Source organism: Delphinapterus leucas, chromosome 9 (assembly GCF_059928025.1).
Source record: "Delphinapterus leucas isolate spDelLeu-1000000601 "Yukka" chromosome 9, BTC_Dleu_Yukka2, whole genome shotgun sequence".
Lineage (NCBI taxonomy): Eukaryota > Metazoa > Chordata > Mammalia > Artiodactyla > Monodontidae > Delphinapterus > Delphinapterus leucas.
This window is the reverse complement of record NC_143137.1, coordinates 61,626,738-61,644,421: the sequence shown is the minus strand read 5'-3', so window position 1 is coordinate 61,644,421 and position 17,684 is coordinate 61,626,738. Positions and strand designations below refer to the sequence as shown.

At 43.8% G+C, this 17,684-nt stretch overlaps 1 protein-coding gene across 8 annotated transcripts in view; it reads left to right on the top strand.

Moving 5' to 3' along the window:
• The window catches only part of ICA1 (islet cell autoantigen 1), a 145,342-nt gene that overhangs the window by 123,364 nt on the left and 4,294 nt on the right, over positions 1 to 17,684 (top strand). For all 8 annotated transcript variants that reach the window (XM_089917659.1, XM_022586959.3, XM_022586979.3 and 5 more), the window contains one exon: positions 9,218 to 9,487. In XM_089917659.1, the coding sequence (XP_089773785.1) occupies positions 9,218 to 9,487 (270 nt within the window). The remainder of the gene's footprint in view (positions 1 to 9,217; positions 9,488 to 17,684) is intronic.

Sequence of the window (17,684 nt, the reverse complement as noted above, 5' to 3'; positions counted from 1 at the left end):
TACAGGTTTCTTACAGGACTAGAAGTGGGCCGAGGTCATCCTGCCGGCCCCAGTTACCTAGGGCTGATGATTTTCTCTACTCAGTCTTTGCTTGATTTGGATTTAATTCCCAGAGTGTGAGAGGAGAAAGTCTGGAAAACAGAGGACATTGGTTAAAGTTTTTTTCAAAATTGGAAAGGCATCACAACTCTAGCACTAAGTTTCCAAGGCTTTAAAAAAAAAAAAAAAAGTTTCCAAGGCTAAGGCATATAAACTTGAGGACAGAAACCCACTTTCCTTATTAATTTTTCATTCTAGGCAACACACTGTGCAGTATTTCATGAATGTCCATGCATATTTATCAGAATGTCTACTTATTTGTAAATACTGAAATCACACCAGGGTATGAAAGTAAAAAAGCAAATAATTAATGCAGATTGCCATTACATGGCCTATATTTTCATAAAAATGTTTCTCCCTTGGCTTAAGGATAGAATATTTTGATGAAATAAAAGTGCTTTTAAACAAATTATTTTTTGGAGGGGGAAAATATTTCAGTCTTACAAAGGTGAGATAAGGATAATAATGTAACAAGTAATAGGTACCCACCACCTAGTTTTAGCAAGTCTTAACATTTAACAGATTATTTATAATTATACATAAGCTTCAATTTATTTTGATAGGAATATGATTTATCCTATTCCCAACCTCTTGTTTATATAGTTTGCTCTTTGCTTTTATTATCTCCTATTTAATTTCATTATTTTAATAAACATAATTTTTGAGTAGGTGGTATATTCACATTGGTGCAAAAATCAAAATGATATAAACGTATACAGTAAAAAAAACAAAAGCAAACCTCTCACTCCCATTGCTGTTGCCCACTCTCCTCTCTATTCCAACATTCCCATCCCTTAGTGCATCCCTCCAGTGTTTCTTTACACAGACACAAGCACATTTGAGTCTATAGTCTCGTGTTTCCCTGCTTCTTCCAAAAAAAGTTTCTTGGTTTTGGTTTTTGACTTTTTAAATTTGTTTATAGTGGTACAACACTAACCCAGTAGCCATGCCTTTCTTCACAGAATTAAGTCAGAAATGCTAACTGCCCAAGATACAGGCTTACTTTCATGAGCTGCTTCTGACACATGTGCCAAGATATGTTGGAATAAGATTGATATCTTTCTCCTTATTTAAAACACCTCATTGGTTTGTAGTTACAATCTTTGTTTCCTAGAATTGTGGCTCATATACTTTTTTTTTTTTGAGCACCCAACTTAATTCTGAAGATAAAGAGATGAATGTGCTCTTCCTCAAAATGTGTACTTTTTCTCAGGCAGAAAAATTGATTTACAAATTTTTTTGGTTAAATGCAGTGTCACATAATTTCTCCTTTCCCTTTATCTCTGCCAACCCACAAAGCCCCCCTTGAGTCACCAGCCGTGCTTTCCCTCTATCTGCCTCTTATGCGTCCGCAGCCCCAGGGGTAGCATCAGCTTAAAAATTAACATGGCCACGAGTATAAAAATATTCTCTCAGTGTACAGAGAACTTGCGGTGATGGAAGAAAAGAATACTCTTAATTAGTTGACTTACAAATGTGTGCCCTTCGGGAAACTGCCAGAAGGCCCAAATCCTGAATTAAAATACTGATTATAATATGTAAGACATTAAACAATCAAGAAATAAAAAGAGCTTAATCCAGGGATGGCTGACTTTATAGGACTGGGGGAGCTGTAAGCTCTAGCACCCTGCTGCTTGGAGGCTGGTTCACTCCCAGTGGTGATTCTGTTGGACAAGTCATGGCTAAGCCCTGGTACAGTGTTATCAGAGAGCAGACCGCTTCTGTCTACAGCAAGGACACAATTCTTCAGGAGCCGTGGCCCAGAAAATCACTCCGACTCAGTGTCATAATGAAATGTGTTTTCTCCTACTAAATAGATAATGTAATGGAAAACCAATATTTGGCCAGTTTATGCAAACATTTTAAATGAAAAAGAAACTGAGTGACATTTTGAGATACTTGAAAGTGGCTCTGAAATCACCTTGTGACCACATGTCACAGTCCTTAGTCTCAATTCACAAGTTATAACATGTAAAGTCTTGTGTTCCTCAAAGTTGGGCCAAGAAAAATAACTCTCAGATAACTGAACAGAAAGTGGTGGGATAAAGTAGAAAAGAGTTACATGAATTCAGCTCACCTAAATCTCCTAACTCGGCCTTATCCAAAATATCCCTCTCTAGGACAGGACTAACTGGACCAATTTTAAAATGGTTTAATTGTTCATATTACAATGAAAATGTTTGTCTTTGGCTGCTTCCTTGGTTTCTATCTCCAGATTTGCGATTCTAAATTCTGGCCAATTAGCAAATGACTGAGACACTCACTCACTAGCTCCCATATGTCTGGATGAGAAGCTTTAGTCTGGAGCAGTAATATGCATTTCTGTCCCTGCACCCAGGTCCTGCCCAGTCATTCAGAACTGTCTCCTGTACTTACCTATAGATATAGATATAGATATAGATATAGATATAGCTAACTAGGGGTCCCATTGCTTCCTCACAGCCATGTGTCAAACAATCAGCTCATTATCTTTTCTCATAAACTTTCCCTTCTCCCTGTCTCCCTCAGTCTCCTAGGGAGAAAACTGCTGGCTTGGTTCCTTTCATGAGATAATGGTGTACTTTAAAACCAAATACTGTTCTTATTTGATCACCTTATAGTCTGTAATGTTCTATGTAGCTTTACCCCTGCTCCAGGTATCAAGTTTTCTGGTAATATTGCTTGCTTGTTAAGCTCTAATGCTACAATGGAGGAGCAGGCTTATCAAAAAGTATTTTTTTTGTTTTGTTTTGTTTTTGTTTTTTTTTGTTTTTGTGGTACGTGGGCCTCTCACCGCTGTGGCTTTTTCCCGTTGCGGAGTGCAGGCTCCGGACACACAGGCTCAGCGGCCATGGCTCACGGGCCCAGCCTCCGCGGCATGTGGGATCTTCCCGGACCGGGGCACGAACCCATGTCCCCTGCATTGGCAGGTGGACTCTCAACCACTGTGCCACCAGGGAAGCCCCAAAAAGTATTTTTTGAGTGCCTACTGAGGGTCTAGCATTGTTGGGATTTTTTTTCTCTGATGGGGGAGGAGTTTTTTGTTTTGTTTTTTGTTTGGGGTGTGTGTGTGTGTGTGTGTGTGTGTCCCAGAGGGTGGGTTTTCCTCCATCTGCTATTACTATCCATGTCTTTTTTCACCAGAAGGGAGTTTTTAGAAGCAGTATTCTTGAATTCCAAACAAGTACAATTTGTTACCAGAGCCTTTTATAATGAAGACTATTTTTCTTGTTAGACAGCTTTGTAAGGTGGTTTCCTACCCAAGTGTGAGGATAGTGTTGGTGTTTGGGGTTTTTCATGTGTGTTTCAAGTGTGTGGCCTTTACAATTAGTCATAATGTTGAGAGTGGGGACCAGGGAGCAAACCAGAGTGTCTTCCTGTTTCACACACAGATGAAGGGAACTTCTGTGACATTTATCTACTTGTTTTCCTGTGCTCTCATTTTGGGTCTGTGTAGTTTTGTTTCCATCTTCTGTGTTCCTAATTTCTGCTGAGGTCATGAACCTCAGTATGATTTCAAAAATATCACCCGAGTGGGCTGTCACCTGGCTCCTACATTAGGTTTCTGTCACCCACACTCAGTCTGAACTTGAGAGCTTCCTCTGAAGGTCAGTTTTCACTCAATGAAAACTCACTGGGTCAGAATCATTGTTCCTAGGGAATGTTTTCCCAGAGGCATAGGGTTTTTATTTTTGAATCCTTGGGCAGGGCAGGGCAGGGCAGGGAAAACGTGCTAAGTGGTTCTGTCATCTCGACCATTCTGCCATGGTGCCTGCAGCTGTGAGCTTTGCCTAGCTACCAGTGGAGCCATATGACCTTAGAAACCTTACAAACTTTACAAAACTTAAATATTTGTTTATATATGAGATCCTTAATAGGCTCTGAAGTGAAAGCAGTGTGGTGCACTGAAAAAACAATTTGACCATGGGTCTCCAGCCAGATAATTTATAACTAATAAAGTATATGACCTTGAGATCACCTAGCCTGGGTGTATTTTTCCTCATCTGTAAAATGAGTTAGAGGAGATGATTTATACGATCCCTTTCAGTTGAGTATGACTCTTCTCTTTGGGCATCTCATTGGTAGAAAACAGCAGGTTCCCAGACAGGAAGGCAGGAAAGCATGTTTGAGGAATGGCAGGCGGAGGAGTTTTGCTGAATCGTAGGCTTCCCTGAAGGCAGTGTCAGCTAGCTGCTGAAAGAGCTGCCTTAAAGCTTGACTGTAGTGGTCCTGAACCCACCGTAAGGAGTGTTACTTCACTCAGGAGTCAGAGGGGGCCATTGAAGGTTTTTGAGGAAGGGAGTAATAACCTCACAGCTGAATTAAGCAAAGGTATACAACAGGAGGGTGCCTTTTATGGAGCGCCAGCAGGTTTGCCAATGGGCAAACCCCTAAGGGCCCCCAGGTAGGAATTTGTCATCCAAGTTCAAGAAAGAAGTTGGAGTTGGAGATGGAGATTTGAGAATGTTCCCAAGCAACGCTGGAACCATGAGAACAAATGAGATCTTCTATGTAGAGAATGTAGGGAAGAGAGAGATGATGGCTTAGGAAGAAATCTTAAGGGCAACCAGAATAGGAAGAGGCAGCAGGGAAAGTATTATCAAGGAGATAGGAGGACATCCAAGAGAGCCACTTGATGGGGACTCACAGGAGATGACAGCATTTCCAGAGCGGGCATTAGTGCAAAGTGCTACAGAGGTCAAAGCCTGAGAAAAGGGGCTTGGAATCTGCCATGAGGATCTCTCTGTTAACCTTCAAGAGGGCCACTTCAGTGTAGGTGGGGGCAGGAACTTGATTACAGACAGCCCCAAAAAGAGTGGTGACAAAGTAGAGTGTGTGGCTGTAGAAGAAAGAAGAAACTAGGACAGTAAGTTGACAGGGGGTGTGTGGGGAGAGACAGTACCATCAAGTGAAGATTGACATTGTTGGCTGTGCACACACCTGAGGTCAGGGAGAGGAAGCCTTGGAGAATGAACAATTACAGATGCTGATGTTGGAATAATACTGGGAGCAGAGCAGGCTCCCACAAGCATGGGGAAAGCATAGGGAGGGCTAATCTTGCAAAGGATGAGGGAGTGCATGAAGGGTCGTAGAGCTGTAGGCCAAGCAGTGAGAATTTGAGTATGTCACGTGTGTTGCCCTTTATTTTTGTAGTAGTATCTGTGGTTGGGTTACTGATAGGAAAGTAAACATGGAGACTTGAGAGCCAGCAAGGGCATGAAGGGGGCTGGGAGGAGTATCTGTGGATTTGGCCCCTGCAATCTCTTTGTTCATTCTTTAAGACAAAGGCAGGGTGGGGCTCCGTAACCCAGGAGCAACGCTTGCTCATCTACACGGTGGAGGCCGTGACTCCAGTTGTAACTCTCACCAGGCTTCTCTCAAAGAGCTTATCGTATCTCTGTGTGTCCTCATTTTCTCACAGTTGAGTTGAATTATTTCCAGAGAAAATGATAGCATGATTCTTAAGAGCCAACTGACTAGTGTTATTTTTCAAGTCTTGACTTGTCTGGTTACAGACCTAAACCTGTCCTTTTTCACTTGTGATCTTCTTACAAGTTATGTACAGTAATTTCAAGCATCTTAATTATCAGGGCAATAGTTAGGAGGTTTCCCTGTTTTCAGGTTCAAGTCAGTGTCAGTTTCATTGCTTTCAGCTAACAGGTTTTCTTAAAAGAGAAAATATCCACAGTGCAGCCTGCTTTAACTGTTAAATAACCAGGACACTAAGTAATAGACCACATTCAATGGTAGACCTTAGACTAAATCTCAATTCAGAGCTAGCTCTGGACAGTATCATCCTCCCCGTGGGTCCTTTTCTTATTTCAGTCACTAAATCTGAGTTGGATAGGATAGATTATTAGTTGGGAATCATTTGGTTGGAAGTAATAGAAATCCTTCTCTAAACAGTTTAGCTTTAAAATTAAAAGAAAATAAAAGAATGTATGGATATTGGTCCATGTAACTTAGGCGGATTGACTTTAAGCAAGGCTGTATCCAGGGGCTTAAACAGTGTTGTCAGGATTCTGTTTCTGACTCTTCCCTCCCTGTTTGGCTCCATCATCACTGGGAGCTTCAGTTCTGCATCTTTAGAACTTAGAATCCCAAAGAAAAGAGCCCCTTTTCCTTCCAGCTTCCATATTCCAAACTCAGGGAAGCCCATCCCTGAACCAGTCACCATGCACTGAGAAATGAAAGACTCTGGCCAGCCTAGGTCACACATCCACCTGGGATGAGGTGGTGAGGCATCTTAAGTGGTATCTCACCAGGATCAGAGGAGAAGGTGTCTCCCCGAAGGGAAACTAAAGAGGGGGAAGAAAGGGATGCTAAGTTAGCAAAACCCAAAGAGGTCTACTCTAAATACCATCGCACAAAACCTAAACAGTAAACACAAAGAGCTCTTCCAGTCTGTGGTTATTTTTGAAAGGCTCTCAAGGTTTATTATTTGTAGTTGCTAATGTTGGTTGTGATTTTCCCTGATTGACATCTAGATGAAAGCAACGAAGGCTCCCCGAGGCTTTGACTCAGTGGAGAGCTGTAAAGTGACTTTGGGAGGAATGCACATAATTTTCAATGTTCCTTTAAAGTCATCTGTTTCTCTAGGGTCTGTACATCAACTTGAATTGGTTCCAATAAAAGGAGTTTGGTTCAGCAATCATCTGGTTTCAGTCAGGCCAGAAAGTAAACCATGAGAAAAGATTTGGGCACTCAGGTCCCAACTGAAAGTAGGAAGTACAGAGATTTGTGAAGTTAATAGATGTAAAAAGGGTGATGCTGAGAGAGACTGAGGGGGAGAGAGGAAGGACACCCAAATGCATGTTGATGGACACACCCTGTCACAGCCGAGGTTCCTTCCTTTGTTCACAGCGGTGAGCTGCCTCACCTCTCCTGCCCTGCCTTCCCTACCACGTACAGGCCTAAGTGGTTCCTGCACTACTCTGTCACTACAGAACTGTCTCAGAAGCTTGTTTAGTAAAATGCCGTTTTCCCAATCTTCTCACCACCACACCTACAGGCTATATCTTAGTGCAAACCTCTGTGATAACACAAACAAGAAGAATGCTTAAATTAGACAGCTGTCCAATTAAGGTGGTATTTCGCCACTATTTTTAAACCACAGTGATACGAGCATGCCTGGACCCCTCCCCTCCCTGATGGATAGCCAGTCTGCACAGCACATCCAAAATCCCCTCTATCATAGATCTTTCTATAAAGTGTTGTTGAAAATAGATCCAGTAAAGCCGACAGAGATATAAGAGCTTTATCTAATTCATGTGAAGGCTGTTTAAAAATTATCTCATACATTTGAGGGAAACCTGTTCACCTCACTTAATATGACAGTGTCAGCGTTACCATCTAGCTCAGAGAAAATGTAAATCATGATTGTTCCCTCTCTTCATGACTTAACAACAAAAATGTTTGTAGTTTCCAAGTGGCAGTTAGACACCATAACAAAGCCAGAGTTTAAAAAAATCATCAATTCTTGGTTTTCAAAATATGTAGAAAACTCAATGAAAGGTTTTAGGATTTGTGATAGTAATGCCCCCATTCTACTTGTACTCACTCTTTAGTAGTTTGTCATTGTTCATATTCTAAGAATGAATCTCAAAAGTCTTCCTTTTGGACTGGCAATGAGGTTTCAGTTGTATTTCTTTTGATCTTCCTGATGATATTCAAGTGGGCATTATTAATAAAATTTTATAGATGATAAAACAGAGGCCCAGAGGGGTTACGGGTCTTGCCAAAGTCACACAGCAAGTAAAGGAAGGTCCAGGGGCTCCTCCTTTGGTCCAGTGCTCACTCCAACCCTCCAGGGCTGTGTCTTTGGTCTGTGAAGCTCATCCTCTAGTGGTTCCGTGTGTGATTTGCCCTGTTTTCCTGTCATTCTTTCACCGCTACCCTCAGGCAAACCAGACCCGCTTTTCCTTTGTTTTATGCACTTGGGGTGCCGCAAATGAGACAGGAAGCAAGGATGTCTTTCTTGGTCATTGTTACACTTCCTGATACCTCTGCTCTCATCTCCCTGGGTCAGTCTGGGCTTGGTGAGGCTCCCCTTCTCATCCTGGTTGGCAGGGCAGGCTGCCACATGGTGTGTTGGTTGTGAATTTTGGGCTTGTATGGGAAGATTTGGGAAGCTATATAAACAAGGAACTAGGATCTCCAACATGCCTTCAATCCTGGCTTTGTTTCATGTCTGAGAAATGTATTGGTGGTAAATGTGCTTTTATATTAAGGAGAAACCAACACTCTAGAATTTTGTGGAAACTATTTCAATGCAATTCTAATGATGCTCAGAAACTGGACTTGCTTTGAAGGAAAGAGAATGCATGAGAACTAAACAAGGATCCACTTGCCCAACTAGCAGCAAAGCCAATTTACTGACACCAGGTTGTGGTGAAGGAGAGTACAGCATTTATTGTAGAGCCAAGTAAGGAGGACGGGCAGCTCATGCTCAAAAGACCAGAACTCCACGATGGCTTTTAGTGAAAGGGTTTTCAAGGCAAGCTTAGGGGTGTGGCTTGCAGGGTGTCTGATCAACTCATACACTTCTCTGCTTGGTTGATGGTAAGGTAACAAGGTGATGTTACAGGAATCTCAGTCATCAACCTTCTGGTTCCAACCCGTCTACATGCTGGTGGTCAGCATGCAGTTAACTTCCTCCACTGGGTGGGGGTTTTAGTATCTGTAAAACAACTCAAGGATATGGCTCAGGATATTATCTATAACCCTTGAGGAGAAACTAAAGGTCTTTGACTTTGTTTTATGGCTCAGCTATTATTATTTTGTCTTGTTTGACTGTGTTCCTTTGTTTTTGTTTTTTTACTTCTCTGATTAAATTTTCTCTTTCGAACTCTGGGAAGGCCTAGGAGACTAAAGCTTTTATACGAACAAGAGGCAGGGGACATGGGCGGTGGGGCTGTCCCCAGGAAGTCCTCACAGGGTATTGCTTGTTTTCAGTGGGACTAGAAATTTAATTCCAAAATTTCTTTAGAGGCTCTAAGGGAATTAAGTTATATTTTGATTAACTTTTTAAAAAATCTAGCCATCACCTGGTCTGTCCCATCCCAACCCCCACTACATTTATTCCCTAGGGCCTGGGCCCTTGGTGGTGATATGTTTCGTGTTCTGTTGCTTTGATCAGCTTGCCTGGGCCCAATGGCAGGGACCCTGGAACCTGAAGGTGCTGACAAAGATGACCTGCTGCTGTTGAGTGAAATCTTCAACGCTTCCTCCCTGGAAGAGGGCGAGTTCAGCAAAGAGTGGGCTGCTGTGTTTGGAGACAGTCGGGTGAAGGAGCCAGCACCCACTGCGGCCCCAGGAGAGCCAGACCCCAAGCCCCAGACAGGCTCAGGATTCCTTCCTTCACAGCTTCTAGATCAAAATATGAAAGACTTACAGGCCTCACTGGAAGGTATGTACCACAGGGATTGAAATGGGTTTTTTTGTTGGTTCATTTTTTGTTTTTTGAAATCCAGTGGCCTATTTTTCCTTATCTTTTTTTAATGTTTTATGGGTTTTATCTTATAAAACGTGTTTTATAAGATAAAATATAGCCGGTGTCTTTTTTGTTTTTTTGTTTTTAAATTTTCCTTTTATATTCAGTGACTCTTTAGCTCAAATTTCAGAATCACGTTCCAGGTTTAAGATATGTATTAGGGTTTAAAATCTATTTCTTCTCATAATTTTCTCCTCCTGTTAACATTTCCTATTAATCAAAGGCTGGAGGGGTGGTTTTCAGTCTTACTGTCTTACTTTGATTTTAGACTTTTTCATGGCACACTTGAGGGATCAGATTGCCTTCACGGTTGTGGCTTGTTGACTTTGCTATCTCTTCCTGGCCCTCACCCTAGCTGAGTTCTCCCACATACTCATGAGGCAACATTCTCCACGTTCCCGTAGACACGGAGCTTTCTGGGTGCTTTTTTCCTCTCCATCCGGGCTTACCAGTACCCTGAGTATGCCCTCAGCTCAGCTGTTCCTGTTCTGCCTGAAACACATGGCCCAACAGTCCCCTGAAGCCCGACCATGGCAGAAGTAGAGTTTTCACACGGATCAAAAGTGATCGGCAACATTGATAAGGGTTTAAGGTACTCCGAGGCTCACCAGCAGCCCACATACTGGTTAAGAATTGCTTATGTGGGGAGCACATTGATTTCGAGTGCAAAAACTAACACTCAGGTTGAAATTTAAATTTTGAAGTTTGAGTTTCTAAACAAACAAACCTTGAGAAGGAAACCATTTTAGTAGTTCAACACTTTTTTTCCTCCTTTCATGCTTTCATTGTAAGACAGGAATCACTGTTAAGAAATTCTCAAATTGTTTTGGTTTTTCCATGAATTTAGGCTACCCCCTTTAATAAACAACGTGTTTATCTGGCACTTAAAGCTGAGAACAAGTGGCAGAGCTGGAATGATTAAGTAATTATGGGCTATTAAATTTAAAAAAAACAAAAAAACACCTCAGGTCTTTGGAGATGAGATCACGGACATGACAAGAGTTGGTAGGCAAGACCAAAAGAAAAGTCTTCACTCTTTTTTATGAAATACGTGATTCCTTTCATCGTCCTTATTGAGTCCTATTTTGTAGCCATCTCATTTATTCTCAGTAATGGAGTTAGAGATAGGAGGGATAACTGCAATCCAAAACTACATCTCTCCCCCGACTTTCACCCCTGGGTTTCACCACCTCTTTTGCTGGGACCTCAGATGAGCAAGGCTGACAAAGACTGGGTTTCACCACCACCCACCTGTGGCAGAGGCACTAACAAGGCGTGGGAGAGTCAGGGGCCGGAGCGGGATCCACAGCTCAGAGCTGGGGGCTGCTGGAGACTCTCCAGCTGTGCTGGAGGATGAATCCCCCTGGCGCCCCGAGCTTTGGAGACACCAGGGCCCCTCTTGCTACCCAAGAGCATTTGGCTGGTGTGGCCAAGTGTCACTCTACTGTGAGCGCCCCAGGCTGACACTGAGAAGTCAGAGCCACATGCCCTCTTCCTGAGCAGGTAGAGCAAGAAGATCTCAGCTCAGGCCCAGGGCGCTGTCCCCAGAACTCCACCTGAGAGCTAGGACAAGTGTGGTGGCTGTGGGCTTTGCACTTCAGCCTTGCCCCATGGCCAGGAGAAAGGCACACGACCACACTTGGGTCTAAGGAGGGAGGGAGGTGATCTGACGGCAAGGGAGATGCAAGCTCGCGCTATGGAAAGAGAAAGAGGTACTTCAAAGGGAGGCCATTTATTTCTCAGGCAAACAGTCTCAGTGGAGGTTACCACCCCAGTAGCACTTTAGCAAGTTTCTCATTTGTCCAACAAATATTTATTGAGTCCTCTGGGCGCCAGGCACTGGTGATTCACCTGAGAACAAAACAGACAAGGCTTCTGCCTTCCTGGAACTCACATTCTAATGAAGAGGAGATAATGAACAGTAAACATAATAAAATTACATTGTAGCTTAGAAAGTGACCAACGATGTGGAGAAAAGGAAAAAGTAGAGCCAGAGATAGTGTTGGGGGAACAACAGGGTAGATCAGGTATGGTCGAGGGTCTGCAGGAGAAGCACCGGGGTTGGAGTGAGAGAGGGAGGCACTTGGAGAGGAGACGGGTAGGGCCACATAGGGCCTCATAGCCTTTGGAAGAACTCGGAACCATCACAGCATCTTGGACCGAGGATGGACATGATCTGATTTACCATAAAGGGACCATTCTGGCTGCTAAAAGTTCCCTTTCCTCTGCTGGGGTTCTACCAAGATCAATGTTAAAGGAGTTATTTTTGTAACCTCTGAATTATCCTGTTTCCTTTGCATGCCAACAGCCATAAATTGAATGTCTATGGAACGCAAAATGACAGAAAGAAAAGTGAACTTCAGTGTTTTAAAGAGGAAGCCCATTCAGCTTCTATACACCTACAGGTTACCGGCAGACAGCCCCAACAATTCTGCCCCAGTGATGCCCTCTGATTCAGAAAACCTTCCAAACACATGTACAGATAAAGAGTGGGCTCCCTGCTTTGATGATTGATCATGTAATCCAGTTCTAACCATATTCTGTGCTTTTGTCAGGACTCCCTCCAACCTCTTAAAAAAAGAGCAAAAGGTGGATGTTGGCTCTAGATTTTTTTCCATTGCATCCATGGTCTAGAAAATCCATCTATACACATGAATTGCAAAAGAATCTAAAAAATTATTAAACTTTTGACACCTCATATTGAAACTACTTCCCCTGATTATGCAGATCATTCTCCAAAACTAAATCAAATAAGCCTCGGATATAAGTAAGTAGTCAAACTAAACGTGGAGTAGGAAGGCTCATTGGCATATTGGCTCAGCAAGGCAAACAGTGGTAGGGAGTTCAGAGCCTGGGTTTTATTCTGTAAACTCCCTTCCCTGCACTCACTTTGCAGCAATTGGTCAGGCTACTCATTCTCTGGGCCTTTGCCTTCTCATCTGTAATACGAGGTATTAGACTCACTAAATAATCTATCAGGAGAGACCCAAGTTATCTGAAGGAGCTTTCTACTTTTCCACAAATGTCATCTTCTTATCCCTGGGTTAACCCCTACTTCAGAGATGCTGTGGTCCAAAACTGTTTGCTTCTGTGACTTTGCCCTTTGTCGTGGTAAAATAATAAGAACCAGCACTCCCTATGGCATGTGCTGTGGGCCAAGCACTCCCATGTGCTTTACGTGTGTTAACTTACTTCATCCTCACCACACCCTTCCCAGGCAGGTACTGGCATCATCTCCAGCTTACAGCCTGGGAAACTGAGGAACAGGGCAGTAAGTAATTTGCCCGAGATCATACCTCTTGGTAGGAGGCAGGCCGGATTGTGGGCTTGAGCCGCCAGACTCTGGAATCTATGCCTTTCCCCATTCTGTTCTGTTGCCTCCGAGTACCATGTCTCTGACAGCAAACGCGATTCCCGGACGGGCTCCCTCAGGCCTTGCCTTGGGTGCTTCTGGAGGAGCAGGGCTTATAAAGACTGTTATCCTGGCTCTGGGCATCCTGGGTGTGCACAGGGACGGGGGGGAAACCACGCAGTCGTGCAGGAGGCATGTGGGTGTGGGAAGGCAGGGTTGTGTCAACCACAAAAGTTGGGTGACATTCCAGAATAGAATATGTGAAATCGAGACTGTCTACAAAAATCTGCGCCTGTGCTAGCCATCGCCCCCTCATTCACTGTAGTACTGTCTAGCTCAGTCTCTCCACCGCCTTTGTAGCTCTTTGTAAGGTCCAGGCAGAGCTGTATCCTCAGGGGCAGTGTTCAGAGGACAGAGGTGGGTGGCTCCAGGCCACAGCTGCAGATACCTCAGCTCCCTTCCGCACTCCAAACCCCCTCCCTCCCCCTCCCTCCTCCACCTCTTCAGTCTTCTCGCCTCCGTATCTCTCTGCTCTCCTCTGTCTCCCTCTCCTCTTTGGCCTGTGTCCTCACTCTTCTCCTTTGCTCTGGGGAAGTAGAAAGGAAGGGGGATTTAGTAAGAGAACAATGATATCTTCCTTCCCCCACCTACTTCAGCCTCTAGGAGAGCAAAACAAAGGAACTTACATTTAGGATCAAGTTGTGGTTAAAAATTTTAAGGAGTTAATTTTAGCTAGACTTTCTAAGGGTTTCTGAAGTTGCCAGCATGATAGGGGCTGGGGTTTTCTATGTCATACAGTGATGAGAAAATTGTACCTTCCTGAGGCCTCTTAAAGTGAGTAGGAAGAGGGCCAGCCAGAGGGGCTGCCTGACGTAGAGACCCGGCAAGGCTGACGGGCCTCATTAAACATTCTTCTTAATTCCCCACCAACATCCAAAATTTAATTTAGAAACAGACGCTGATACTGAAAAGATAACCATCTCCTCAAAATAAGTGCACTAGGACATCTTTTAATTTAGGATTCTGCAAACCAAAGTTAGGGGTCTTGTTCCAGATTCTCACAAACATACAGCCCTTTGTTCCTTCTGGATATCCTTTCGTTTTACCTAATTCCGAGGTGCTCTTGCCATCTGGGTGGGTTTCCATTTAAAGCCAGTGTAATGGAAAGCTTAGCGTGATCATTCTCTTAGAGTCACCTTTCCTCAACCAGAGCTGTCCTCTTGCTGTTTCTGGCTTAGCCTTGCTCCAGGCTAACATATTTCCAGGACTCAAATGGAATAATGTGAAAGAAGAGGCTGCTGGGCCACATTTAAAGAGAACCTGAACACAGAGCGTGAGCCATTGGCGTTGTTTGTTCCATCAAAGAAGCAGCACTTTCTAAGCCTGCTGGGCACATCCCCAGGTCTTGGGTATCTGCAGAATTAAAGCGCCTCCGTTAGTCCACAGAAGGAACCTTGGTGACCGTCTACTCTACCGTCACTTTATAGATGAGGAAATCAAGGGACCCCAGAAAGGTCTCATGACTTGCCAAGCTGTTGTGGTTTTATCCACCATTCACATAAGGTCTAAACTCCTCAGCTTGGCTTACAAAGTCCTTTAAGGCCTGCCCCGTTCTCATCACTGCCCATACCCCCCACGCCTTTACTTAGCATGACTCAATGACCTTGTTCAGCTGGAGAACCATGTATTTATTACATCTGTAAGCTGGACTCCAGGGAGTCTGACCCTCCCCTCCTCTCGGAGCACTCCACCCACCTGCATGTTCCGCTTGTTCTGCTTGGCTAACTTCTCATCCTTCAGGTTCTCCTGTTCAGTGTCATTTCCTCCAGGGACTCCCCCCGCAGTCAGTGTTAGGTGTTTCTGCTCTCCATTCCCTTTACACCCAGTACTTAATCATTCCTCCTCTTATTTCACCTCATTGTAAAATTGATTTAATTTTTTGTCTGCTTTAGGTCGTCATGGGCAGGGCCCATGTTTGTGTTGCTTACCATCATATTTCCCGATCATAGCTCAGTGCCTAGAAGAGATGTTCGACAGAGACATCTGGATGGATGGATGGATGGCAGGCAAGAAGGAAGGGAGAGATCAACTGACATTGAATCACTAATAGAAAAGAAAACAGTCCTAAGACAATCTCAGGGGTTGGTTCTCATGTCTCTTGACTTATTCAGAAATCGAGATTCAACTTAGATTTATTGAGGGCCTGCTCTTTACAGCCTCTGTATTCCCTCATTTCACCACCAAGATCCCATTTTATCCATACAACAACCTAATGAGGCAGGAATTTTTATCCACCCTTTGCAGGTATGGAAACCGGGGCTCAGAGAAGGTGTGGACAGCAGGCTGGTGCTTGGCCACCAAGACCATGGTCTTTCCACTTTCCCCTTCATGGCCAAACCCACCGCAGAGCACCCTGGGCTGTGCTCGTCAACCCAGCCTGGGCTTTTGCTTTCCCAGTTAGTGAAATATTGCATTCATGGTGAAGTGCTGCTCTGGGTGGTATTATTTTGGCTTTACTTGCTGCTCTAGCTGGCCGGTGTTATTTCTGGCTGATTTATATTTTCCCTTATGTAAGTAAAGGGGGGCAGGATTGCTCCAATAAAATTTTATATGTGTTTCCTGCAGACGGGTAGCACAGTTGACATATCACAGGAGCCGACGGCTAGGCTCGGCATCTTGTTCACAGAGCTCTCAGCTTCTCCTGCCTCCACTCTTCACCACCCATCTCCTGACACAATTTCTCTGAGATGGGGAGACACCTTTCCAGCCACACCTTCCTGTTAAAAACGCCTCAGCCAACTAATTAATACCAACTAGAGAACAGTTGAAGGCAATTACAGGAATATTAGCAACAGTAAGTTCTCGTTAAATAGCATTTTTTTTCCTGATAGAAGCCAAGACCTTTGAAGTCTGGCTTGGTGTTCCATCCATAATTACCCTAGTTGCACCCGTCCCCTAAATAATTCCCAAAGTGTTATGAGTGAGGGTGAAACTGCAGCTCAGTTTAGTATTTGCTTAAAATATATGTATAGAGCTGGTGTCACAACTGTAGCATTTTCTCCCCTCATGTGCATATAGTTGGATTGTTAGACTCATGCTTAATAGCTGTTCTGAGGAGAGATTGTGATTTGGCAAACTGGCGGCTGTTTCTGCTTCACATTATGGGACAAGGGAATAGTGATGGGAAACTTTGAGGTATACTTTCCCCATCATCTTAGTCCCCAAAGGGGGATGTCTTTACCCTCATGCTTTTCTCCACGTCCTATGCTGCAGAGAAGCCCCCAAACCCATAGATTCCACATGTCACACTCCACATATCACTTCCACATGTTCATGAGCGTTTCGATGAGCAATATTCAAAAATCCATACTTACAAAGGAATCCAATTAGAAGACATTGTCTTTATAAAGGAGTCTGCCATTGTAATCCTTTAAATTATAGGCTTAAAAATACAACTTGTGTGTCTGGTACTTTAAAAATAGGACTTGATATACAGTCATTTTATTTGTTTATGGCCTTTTGGGCACACGCCCATCACATAAAGTGAGGGGAGCTCCGTTTTGGTATGTGGCTTTATTTCTGCCTCCTGAAGGAAAGTGTTCCACTTTATACTCTGAAAAAGACAGTGGTTGAGCCACCGCTTTTCCAGCATTCTCTGCCACCACTTTAAAAAACAAATGTTGTGCATATTTTTGAAATGGGAAGAATTTTCTCGTGTTCCCACTGTTTCAAATAGCATTCAGAGATCCGGGAGCGGTGGACTTCCACACCCCTCACCTGCCTTTTCTCTGCATCTGTTCAGGATCTTTCTGGAAGTGTGGGCCTCCCTGAACTCAGAGAGCTTGACAAGGTCAAGGAGCTTAAAGCTCCAGGACCTGGGAGGTGGGGTCCTGAAAGCAGACCTCTACTGTTTCCGAGGAGGGTCTCTCTCCTTGTCCCGGCTCTGGCTTCAACCAAGATGACCCTGATCCTGACAGAGATGGTGACCGTGGCAGCTCCTTGGGGACCATCTGTGGCAGGGCCTCTCACACGACACTGCATGACAGCTGCCAAGGGTTTGTGCTTCCCTGGGCTCCACCCCCAGCAATTCTGATTCAGTGGGTGATGCCCCTGCCAGTGGCACGGGCACCATACTTTGAGAACCACTGCCCTAAGAGATGGAGGCCAGGCTGCAGGCGTTGATGAAAAGTTACACAGGCTGTGCAGAGCACAGGTGGGTCTTGACATTTGGTGTCCAGAAGAGGATTGTAGGGAAAAAGGTAAAATTGACCCAGTTAGATGCTACCTCTTTGAGCTTTATTTGGCACATGACAAAACTCCAATTTTAACTTTCTACGTTTACCACTATTTATGTGATTTGGGTGTAGAAGGAAAATGCCCATGGGCCAATTTTCTAGGAAACAGGGAGGTTATGTTACTCCTGGATTACACCAAATACTGGTCATTTTAAAAAACTGCTTTATTGAACTATAATTTACATACCATGAAATTCACCCATTGTAACAGAACAGTTCAAGGATTTCTGGTAAGTTTATATTGTGCAGCCATCACCACAGTCTGGTGTTAGAACATTTCCATCTTCCCAAAAAGTTCCTTTAAAATCTGGTGCTTTTCGTTGTTTGTGAATTATGTTAACAACATGTTCAAGTACCTTTCCAATGGATAACAATACTTTTTAAACCCTCTATGTTTTCATTATTTTAAACCCAATAAATAGGTCACAGGCCACCTGTTTCACTTGTCATTGGTTAGTCTTCATAG